Source organism: Oncorhynchus kisutch, linkage group LG14 (assembly GCF_002021735.2).
Source record: "Oncorhynchus kisutch isolate 150728-3 linkage group LG14, Okis_V2, whole genome shotgun sequence".
Classification (NCBI taxonomy): domain Eukaryota; kingdom Metazoa; phylum Chordata; class Actinopteri; order Salmoniformes; family Salmonidae; genus Oncorhynchus; species Oncorhynchus kisutch.
The window spans coordinates 55214826-55226547 of NC_034187.2; the positions used below are offsets into that span (position 1 = coordinate 55214826).

Sequence of the window (11722 nt, forward strand, 5' to 3'; positions counted from 1 at the left end):
AAATGAATTTAAGGCACACCTGTTAATTCAAAGGCATTTCAGGTGACTACCTCATGAAGCTGGTTGAGAGAATGACAAGCATGTGCAAAGCTGTCTAAGGCAAAGGGTGGCTACTTTGAAGAATCTCAAATATTTTGATTTGTTTAACACTTTTGGTTACTACATAGTTTTGATGTCTTCTATTATTCTACAATATAGACAATATTAATAAAGAAAAACCATTGGAGGTGTCCAAACTTGACTATAACTTGTAACCGATTTTAAAAGCTGTGCATCGCTGCTAAATGAATAGGGAAAACACTGAAATCATTATGTTTAATGGAAAGAAGTAGAGGGTGCATACAATAAGTGATACTTGAAAAGGTTCTAATGAAGGCCATTGATTAAACTATAAACTTGATGTTTCAACTTAAGATTTTTTTTAAATCGTTGAGCCTTTTCAGTCATTTTGAAAAGTTATCCAGCCTACTTTGGGTGGGTGGATGAAAGGAGCCATATTTCTGCTAGAGACATGCAGTAACCGGAGACATGCCGACTTTTAGAACCAACAGAAAGACAGACGCAAGTTCACAGCAGACTAAACCATTTATTCAAGTGGTCTTCAGCCTTGTGGGTCTGTCTTGACAGTCATTTGCTGGAAAACGTTACTGACATGATTCAACCAATAGGAGAGAAAGGGGGGACTAAACCAAGCGTGAGCATGACTGCTTCTAGTGACAATGGAACTTGTACAGTCACTAGCAATACACAAAGTACTGGTCCCCTTACAGTAATGACCACATATCCTATATGGAACATCATTAAGTGCAGTGCTTATTAATATATCAGGAATGTACATTTTTAGAATGCATGTAGTTAGGATCTTCCATCCAAAGTGACATTCCATAATAAAAGTCCCACCCTCACACAGAATCCGTCAACCAATGGAGACTGACATGTATTATCAATGTGGGACTTTTACTGTGGCCGGACCCTAAACTATAGTGCATTTCAAAATGAGTCAAATCATCCCTTGTTAACACAAGCAGGTCATTCATTTTCACACAGAAACTCGGGGAGGAGATGCAGTCACAGGACACAACTAGCAGCAGGTTAGGTTGCTCGTGCGCTCTATGCACGTGCATTGATGATGTCAACAAACTCAGGCTTGAGGGAGGCTCCGCCCACCAGGAAGCCATCCACATCGTTTTGGGAGCCCAGCTCTTTGCAGTTGGCCCCCGTCACGGAGCCTGGAGAATGGAGGGACTTTGGTAAAAACACTCAAGTGCGCATGTAATACATAAAATGATTGTATCAAAGGTTTAGGAGCACATTCATATTCTTCCAAAAGACACAAAAATAATGTTACTCATGCTGTAAGCTCCATTTGATGTAAGTAATGTGTGTTTTTGACCCCCCCCCCCCCCCCCCCCCCCCCCCAACTATTCAGCCCAATACATATGTTTAGATTTCCATTAGAAACAGTGGCTCTGGGGATTTTCTCGTTGCTATTAGCAGCCTGAGTTCAGTGTGGTCCCTACTGACCTCCATAGATAATGCGGACGGAGTCGGCCACGGCCTCAGAGACGTTGGCCCTCATCCACTCCCTCAGCTTCTCATGCACCTCCTGGGCCTGGGGCGAGACAAGTTCACAGTGTCTTGTACAGCCAACTTTGTGGGGACACACAATTCAGTTCCACTAACCCATACTCTTTCCCCAATTCTAACCTTAACCCTAAACTCCCTAGAAATCACACTTGACCTTGTGAGGACAAAAAAATAACTCCCCAGTTGGTCAAATTTGTGTTTAATTTGAATGAAAATGGTCAAAAAACAAACAAATAGCTTCTTAGCAAGAGCAATTTCTCAAGCAATTTTGCTAGGACTGTCTGGGAGATGTCCGAGTGGGGAGGGAAAAACTGAAAACTAGCTGTTATTGGCAGGGAGGTTTAGAACTCACTCTTATCCGTCTATCACCTAATTTACCACCTGGTGATATCACCAGGCAGGCCAAAACTCCATCCCACCAAGGGCTGAAATTTCAAACCACTCTTACACTAAAAGGGCATTATCATTTTCACAGTATAATTCCAACCTCCATCTGGAAATGTATATAAAAACACAGGAAAAAATAAACATTTTTTTTAAATCACATTTGACTGCACTGGGCCTTCAAATAAATTAAAAAACAGAAAATACACTCTTGCAGCAGAAACAAACTAGTGCTTAATATAACCACTTTTAGCATAAACCACTAGGCTGTTTCTAACAATACAAAAAAAACAATGGAACTATTGTTGAAGATTTACTTAAAAACATAGTGAGCTACAAAACTATTGGCACAGACATGTTGTTTTGGCTCTGTACTCCAGGACTTTTGATGTGAAATCAATGACAATGAAGTTAAAGTGCAGACTGTCAGCTTTAATTTGAGGGTGATTTCAACCACAGGTGAATCGTTTAGAAATTACAGCACTTTTTGTACATGGTGCCCCATTTTAGGGGACCAAAAGTATTGGGCCAAATTCACTTAAGTGTATTAAAGTAGTCAAAAGTTAAGTATTTAGTTCCATATTCATAGCTTGCGTTGACTACAAATTTGTTGGATGCATTTGCTGTTTGTTTTGGTTGCGTTTCAGGTTATTTTGTTCCCAATAGATATGAATGGTAAGTAATGTATTGTCATTTTGGAGTCACTTATTGTAAATAAGTATAGAATGTTTATAAATACCTGTATATTCATGTGGATTCTACCATGATTACGTATAGTCCTGAATAAATCTTGAATGATGAGTGAGAAAGTTAGACGCACAAATACCGTAGCATATCTTGGGGGGTATGATATTTGTGCGTCTAACTTTCAGTCATTCACATAGATTCCCCCCCCCATTGCTCCATTGTCAAAAGGCGGCGAGCTTTACACCACTCCAGCCGATGCCTGGCATTACGCATGGTGAGATTGCATGGCTGGCTGTGTGCTCGATTTTATATACCTGTCAGCAACATCTGTGGCTGGAAATAGCCAAATCCACTGATTTGAATGGGCGTCCACCAGTGGAGGCTGCTGAGGGGAGGACCACTCATAGTAGATGGCTAGAATGGAGTCAATCGAGTGGTATCAACCACATGGAAACCACGTGTTTGATGTGTCTGATACCACTCCATTCCAGACATTATTCCATTCCGTCCTCCCTCAGCAGCCTCCACTGGTGTCCACATACTTGTGTACATCCAACAAGTTTCTAGAGTCACAAGCTTGATGCAAATCATTGCGCGCTAGGAATATGGGACTAAATACAACAAAAAAGTTTAACTCATAACACACGAGTGAATTTGGGGGGGATGAAAATACCCTCAAGCTAAAGCTGGCAGTCTGCCCTTTAACCTCAGTCATTGTAGCATCTCCCTAACAACAATGATAACAGTTTGTGTGAATGCAGTGGACTGTGAGCCCAGCATGCACAGTGCTCGTTTCTAGTGAGCATACTGCAGGCCTAAACATGCGGTGGTCTATAAAGATTTGATGGAAGTGGGCCATCCCGAGAAGCCAACGGGTGCCTTTCACGTAACAGAATCCCGCTCACTGCAGTCAAAACCAATAGCCATTTCCCACAGATCTGTGTGTAACTTACAAAAAACATAGTAAAGTATGCATGTTGTAGGTAAGTAAATATTGTTATGAAACAGCAATGAGTCGTACCTGTTCGGGTGAGGCTGTCTTGCCAGTACCGATGGCCCACACCGGCTCGTAAGCCAGCACCACTTTGCTCCAGTCCTTCACGTTGTCTACAACAACAACAACTTTACATCAATATAATGGACGGCACTGTATGTAGATCATGATAAGTTATGTTTGGCCTACCACTAATTGCCTTAAGATGTATAATACAACATGTGGTACGTAGACTAATGGAATGGACCCCGGAGTTAGTTATTTTAGGTCTCAGGCAAAGTTCTGAGAAAGTGTGATGTCATTGTTTGTTGAATATGTATGTAAATCGTAAGTTGTGTTTTTTTGGACAAAAACATTAGACAAAAAAAGTAACATTTTCAACTTAAACCAAAATAATGGCTCAAATATTTTTGGAAGGAGTGCAACAGAACAGGTAGAATATATAAAATGAAGATTTCATGGACATTTTTAGTCAACTTTCCCAAAGAGTTATTCAGGAGAGAAAATAAAGGATCTAAATGTTTACACTGGTCATTTAGCAGAGACTCTTATCCAAAGCAACTTACAGTAGTGGGTGCATACATTTTCCTGCTGGTCCCCTGTGGGAATCGAACCACAACCCTGGTGTTGCAAGGGTTCAACGCTTGCATGATGAGAACGCTTTAGATGAGCAGACTAATACATTCCTGTGATACACAGCGAACATGGGGTTTGAACCTAGCGGTTACCTGCGATGGCCTGGGTCTGGGCGTACACCACCTCCTCTGTGGTTCCAGCCTCTCTCTCCTCCAGCTTCTCTCCGATGCAGGCGATCACCCCCAGGCCACTCTCCAGGGCGTGGGCCACCTTCTGACCAATCAGCTCGTCACTCTCCCCGAACACGTGGCGCCTCTCCGAGTGGCCCAGAATCACCCACTCCACACCACAGTCCTTGATCATCACTGGGCTGAGGGAGAGAGAAAGAGGGAGAGGGATTAGCAATACATCCACTAAATAGTAGATTTAATTGAAAATGGACATATTTTTAGTATGTCAGATTATTCTGGCATTTCTCACAGAACCTTCATTAGGAGGAAAGATGTTAAAAATCTTTTTTTACATTTGTATCAAACTTCCAGAGTGGGCTCTGCTAATTCTGAAGGTATGATACATTTTATGAGCACCACCAACTCGGTGAATGGGAAAATGGATTCAAAGGGTATCTGGATAACCAGGCAAATAGGAAAGTAGCCAGCCAGGCCTCCCCGGCCACAACCTATATTTCGGTGGCCTCTGGTACAGTCTAATGTCTTGATTCCACCCGAAACACACAGCAAAATTATGACCGTACGTACATACCCCAACCAAAAGCCATGGATTACAGGCAGCATCCGCACTGAGCTAAAGGCTAGAGCTGCCGCTTTCAAGGAACGGGACTCTAACCCGGAAGCTTATAAGAAATCCTGCTATGTCCTCTGATGAACCATCAAACAGGCAAAGCGTCACAGGACTAAGACCGAATAGTACTATAACGGCTCTGACACTCGTCGGATGTGGCAGGGCTTGCAAACCATTAGACTACAAGGGGAAGCACAGCCGAGAGCTGCCCAGTGACACGAGCCTACCAGACGTGCTAAACTACTTCTATGCTCGCGCCGAGGCAAATAACACTAAAACATGCATGAGAGCACCAGCTGTTACGGAAGACTGATCATGCTCTCCGCAGCCGATGTGAGTAAGCCCTTTAAAACAGGTCAACAGTCACAAGGCTGCAGGGCCAGACCAATTATCAGGACGTGTACTGCGAGCATGAACTGACCAACTGGCAAGTGTCTCCACTGACATTTTCAACCTCTCCCTGTCCGAGTCTGTAATTCCAACATGTTTTAAGCAGACCACCATAGTCCCTGTGCCCACGAACACTAAGGTAACCTGCCTAAGCGACTACCAACCCGTAGCACTCACGTCTGTAGCTATGAAGTGCCTTGAAAGGCTGGTCATGGCTCACATCATACCATCATCCCAGAAACCCTAGACCCACTCCAATTTGCATACCACACCAACACAGATGATACACACTCCATTGAACTCCACACTTCCCTTTCGCACCTGAACAAAAAGGAACACCCATGTGAAAATGCTATTCAATGACTACAGCTCAGCGTTCAACACCAGAGCCCTCAAAGCTCATCAATAAAATAAGGACCCTGGGACTAAACACCTCCCTCTGCAACTGGATCCTGGACTTCCTGACGGGCTGCCCCCAGGTGGCAAGGGTAGGTAACAGATCCACCACGCTGATTCTCAACACAGGGGCCGGTGCTCAGTCCTCCTCTACTCCCTGTTCACTCATGACTGCACGGCCAGGCACAACTCCAACACCATCATTACATTTGCAGATAAGTGGTAGGCCTGATCACCGACAACAATGAGACAGCCTATAGGAAGGAGGTCAGAGACCTGGCCGTGTGGTGCCAGGACAACAACCTCTCCCTCAACGTGATCAAGACAAACGAGATGATTGTGGACTATAGGAAAAAGCGGACCGAGCACGCCCCATTCTCATCGACAGGGCTGCAGTGGAGCAGGCTGAGAGCATCAAGTTCCTTGGTGTCCACGTCACCAACAAACTAACATGGTCCAAGCACACCAAGACAGTCATGAGGGCACGACAAAACCTCAGGAGATTGAAAAGATTTGGCATGGGTCCTCAGATCCTCAAAAGGTTCTTCAGCTGCACCATCAAGGTTGCACTACCAGGCACTGGTTGCATCACTGCCTGGTATGGCAACTGCTCGGCCTCTGACCGTAAGGCACTACAGAGAGTGGGGGCTAAGATTCCTGGGGCTAAGATTCCTGCCATCCAGGACCTCTACACCAGGCAGTGTCAGAGGAAGGCCCTAAAGATTGTGAAAGACTCCTGCCACCCTAGTCATAGACTGTTCTCTCTGCTACCGCATGGCAAGCAGTACCGGAGCGCCAAGTCTTGGTTCAAGAGGCTTCTACCCCCAAGCCATAAGACTCCTGAACATCTAGTCAAACGGCTACCCAGACTATTTGCAGTGCACCCCTCACCCTCTCTTTAAACCACTGCTACTCTGTCATCAATGCATAGTCACCTTAATAGCTCTACCTACATGTACATACTACCCGCAAACAGGTTCCCCCACACATTGATTTTGTATCAGTACCCCCAGTATAGTCTCGCTGTTATTTCACTGCTGCTCTTTAATACTTGTTACTTTTATCACTTTTTCTTATCTGTATTTTTTAAACTGCATTGTTGGTTAGGGGCTCGTAAGTAAGCATTTCACTGTAAGGTCTACACCCGTTGTATTCAGCACAGGGTGACTAATACAATTTGATTTGAATACTTATTAAATTTACCTCCCAAATTGTAAAAATTACTTTACAATTTAAATGACTGAAATTGTTTGAAGAATTCAGTGTATTGTTAGTTGTTTTGGATATCGTCTAGTCCTAGGCCTACACTGAGTGTATAAAACATTATGAACAAATGTCAAATCCACTTCAAATCAGTGTAGATCAAGGGAAGGAGACAAGTTAAATAAGGAATTTTTAAGCCTTGAGAAAATTGAGACAAAATATTTAAGTGCTTTTGAACAGGGTATGGTAGTAGGTGCACCAGTTTGTCTCAAGAACTGCAACGCTGATGGGGTTTTCCACACTCAGTTTCCCCGTGTGTAACAACCAAAGGACATCCAGCCAACTTGACACAACTGTGGGAAGCATCCCTGTGGAACGCTTTCAACACCTTGTAGAGTTCATGCCCGACAAATTGATGGTGTTCTGAGGGCAAAAGGGGGGTCAACATTAGGAAGGTGTTCTTAATGTTTTGTACACGCAGTGTATAAGATCAGGACTATGTTCTATGTGAAAGAACATTAATTAAACTAGTCTTCTTTAGAGATTAAAGTAATTCAGTTTTACTGCAAGATATGAACTGCCACGATGTTTGTTCAAATTGCTCTTTTTTCTTCTTTTTTTAAATAGCCCACATCTTCGAAAAATAAATCAAAGTTTACTAGTATATGAAAGTCAAAAGAAAATAAATTAATGTGCCAGAAAACAAAAGGCTAGGTGGATTTTGACTCATCTTTACAACTTATGTTAAAAACATGGGACATGCGAATTCAGGGCTCTAAGCTGACATTTTGTACAAGGAGCACAATAAGCAGCACACAAAACTGCAGGAGTATAATGAAAGTATTTGAGAAAGCGTTATGATAAGAAATGACTAAAAGTTATTTGGATTGTTCCATGCTCAATAAAGTACAAATGTACACGCAAATATTTTAGTCACATGGGTGCAAGTGTACACCCGCAGCCCGCAATTCGGGGCAGGAATGATCCCCCTCGAGCAACCCATTGGTTCTTTCAAGCCTGCTGTGTACTGGATAAAACAATGCCTGACAGCTGGACGAAGGACAGTCTACTGGTCGTCCCGCCTAACGCTGGAACAGCATGCGGGAGGCTGGGGCGACACAGTGTGCTAGCAAGCGGCACTGTGCTAGCTTGCTAGTTCTCCAGCTAGAACAGTGTCACCCCTCCTGCACATGGACAGGTCTACTAGTCAACCCCGCTAGCACAGCAGCTAACGTTCGTTAGCGACAGTGTTGCTCCAGTGTACCGGACTAGCTGGCTCCGCTAGTGCAGAGTCCTTGGCTCCCGCCTGCCAAACACCTGCCGTCGTTAACAGAACTGGGGGAAACAGTGTCCGACAGGCAGGGGCTGTCTACCAGTGTACGGCTAGCTAGTTACCGTTCACATCCTCTTCTGTGGGGTTTATTGGTGGCTGGCATCCAACGTTATTGTGCATTAACGTCACCTACTGTACTAGAGCGCCCCGCCTCCCCCAACTTAAAAATGTACCAATAAAAGTATAAAGAGGAGTTCCTGCAGATGTAGGAATACCCACATTCAGGAACACCATGTTCACCAATGGTGGGATTCACATGTCTGAGAGACGATATTCTCCGAAATTCCTTTGCTAGCAGTAGTTGAGCAAACTCAAATCTGAACAACCTGGTGTAGTCGGCTGTTCATCGAGTCTAGTGGAAAACCACTTGGTGGTGAATGGTTTATGACCTGTAATATTACATTTCTATGTATATAATGTGTCAAATCAGACCCCACTGACATTTGACGTGTTTGAATGGTATATTGTTAAACAATGTCTAAAAATAAACGAGGTAAAAAAAGGGTCGTTTTGAGATTTATTTCAGAATTTAGACATGCTATATATTTGAGAACACTATAAAGAGTATGACACCAAGATGTCCGTATTATGTACAGTTCACAGACCATAGGTCTAAAAAGGGCCTAACATTACCAATTTAAACCAGTTCACAGATTCCGTCTCAAGGTGGAAGACGTGTCGTCATATGGAGCATTACCTGATCTCGCCTGTGAAGGCCCCCTTGGCAACTTTGTAGCAGTTCTGTGCGGCAACGCCGATCCTGGCATCCAGGTTCGAGCGGGCAAAGTCAAGGTAGACGGTGGGAGCACCACACACCACCTCTGAGTATAAGAGAGGGAGGTAGAGAGAAGAGACAAGAGGGAGACAGTAGGAGGAGTGTAAAGCGTCCTCATGCTTCCCATCTGAAACAGTTCGGAACCGTTTGTGCATATTAGGTGGACATTTAGGTCTTCGGCAAGGGTTTTTTCAGTTGTTTGTGCACACTACATTTTTTACCTCCAGGCAAGCTGAAGTCAGAAGATTTACACCCCTTCGACTGGTGGATAGGCTGTTGGTAGACCAAGTCTTCAGTTGAGCAGTGGCAAATATATATATATAAAAAAATATATATGGCACAAGAGACCTGCCTGATTCACACCTGTCTGAGTGGACTAATCCATTGAGAAGGCCGCAGAGATGGTACACCAGTAGTTCATTGAGCATCATTTCTAATCTACAATGTTTGTTTGGTTACAGTAATTTCTGTTAATGCATTCAATATATTACTGCAGTCTTACTGTTTTCATTGTGGGAGTGGACGCGTTGTTTACAGAGCCCACAACCTAGGCTAAACTTGCAAGGAAAAAAAAAGTTTCATTCAATTGAACAGTTGTCAATATAATCAGTCTTTTGTTTGGCACGCTATTGTCAATCTTGAGTAAGGACACGCACCTGATAACGCATATAACTATGCCTAGACTACCTGGACTGCACGCAAATGTAGGCTTATAAAATATGCCCATTTGGGGATCAGTTGGTGAATTAAGACAATCTGAAATTCTGTGGAGCTTCTCAACTTCTCAAGTCTGTTTTCACATTCATTGAGAATGACAGTTCCTCAACGTAGCTGATTTGAAATACCTTTTCAGCGCTATCCCTTTCGATAACCAAAACGGATGAGCAGGCTTATTACTGGGACTTTAAAGCCCAGGTCTCATCAATGCACACAGATGTTATGGGAAACTATGCTGAGTTTAATGAGCATAGCTCTCACTAACAGAAGTTCAAATTTCAAATGGTTGAGGTAACGATTAAAACGTAGGTATAGGTTAGGGTAAGGGCGTCCCAAGGATTCCACATGCGGTCAAAAGATACGTCACGTGACTTCAATGTCATGGTGTTATTCTCGCGTCGTTTGACGCAATCATCAGCATCATTCTTCTGTTTAGTGATAAAAAAATATATATAAATACTAGTTTCATGTTAACATGTGTGTGTATATGTATTGGTATCAATAAGAATGTAGTGTCAACGTATTAGGGCACATTTTAGACTGAAGATATTGAGACGAAAATAGAATGCCGGTTACCGGTTTCATCGTTGAGGCTTGCAGTGTTCAGGGTCGTTATAAGGTCGCCCAGGCTCTTCTTGTCACCGTTCATCTTCCAGTTTCCTCCTACGAAAAATTTTCTAGAAGACATGATGGCTGGGCGTTAGACGATACCGGAAAACCGACGACACGGGCCTAGGATGTGATGTGCTCGCAACAAACAGTGGGTAGCAGAAGCAGTCTTCTCCCCGTTTTTCTTTAAGCTTCTTCTTCTTCGGTGGGGTTTAACGGCAGTTGGCAACCAATATAATGTTACATTACCGCCACCAACTGGACCGGAGAACAAATCCATTCTACTTTGTGATAGAAAAAAATGAATTACACTGCCAACCACTGTATTAACCCTACACTCATAAAAAGACACTCCCCCCATTCCACTAATTTAACCCTATCTAATCCTTTACCAGGCCAATGGCCTGGGAGGAGGGGACAATACCATTCAACACCCCCTGTAACTCTTCACATTAAAATCTCCTAATTCCAAGTACTTCTCTGCAGCTGCCACCACAATACCTGTTTTCTGTGACTTACGTTCCATACCTGCTGTACAGTTGATAACCATAGCAATGAACACTAAAAAGACAACCTTACTGAAGCACATTTCATTTGTAGGCCTATTACTCTGTACTGGCAACATTCTGCAACTCACCGGGAGCCTCTTCACACACACACACACACACACACACACACACACACACACACACACACACACACACACACACACACACACACACACACACACACACACACACACACACACACACACACACACACACACACACACACACACACACACACACACCACCTTTTATCTAATCTACCACCCCTTTGCAGGTAGCCTAGTGGTTAGAGCATTGGGCTAGTAACCAAAAGGTTGCTGGGTTGAATCCCAGAGCTGCGAAGGTAAAATTCTGTCGTTCTTCCCCTGAGCAAGGCAGTTAATCCACTGTTCCCCGGGCGCTGAAGACGTGGATGTCGATTAAGGCAGCCCCATGCACCTCTCTGATTCAGAGGGGTTGGATTAAATGCGGAAGACACATTTCAGTTGAAGCCATTCAGTTGTACAACTTTCCCTTTCCCATTTGACTCTTACAACAATAGTGAGGGGATTCAATTAAGCTGCCCCGGGTTGAACCGGACTATGGCCCATTACGTGACCGGGCGAAGCCAGTGAGGGAGGTGTGCCATGCTCAAATCAACCGGTAATCTGCATCCCCTGGTCATATTGTCAACAATGCAGCATGGTGTGAATCATTCAGAAACAGAAAGTTCCTCTGTCCAG

The 11722-nt window shown here is 43.7% G+C and overlaps 1 protein-coding gene across 1 annotated transcript; it reads right to left on the reverse strand.

The window, feature by feature from the left end:
* Window positions 1-566: 566 nt before the first annotated feature.
* Window positions 567-10683, reverse strand: tpi1a (triosephosphate isomerase 1a). The gene is made up of 6 exons (XM_020500454.2): window positions 10420-10683; window positions 9049-9172; window positions 4381-4598; window positions 3680-3765; window positions 1525-1612; window positions 567-1229 (listed from the first exon to the last, which is right to left on the reverse strand). The coding sequence occupies exons 1-6, from the start codon at window positions 10529-10531 to the stop codon at window positions 1111-1113; spliced, it is 747 nt and encodes a 248-aa protein (XP_020356043.1). The 5' UTR covers window positions 10532-10683; the 3' UTR covers window positions 567-1110.
* Window positions 10684-11722: the final 1039 nt, after the last annotated feature.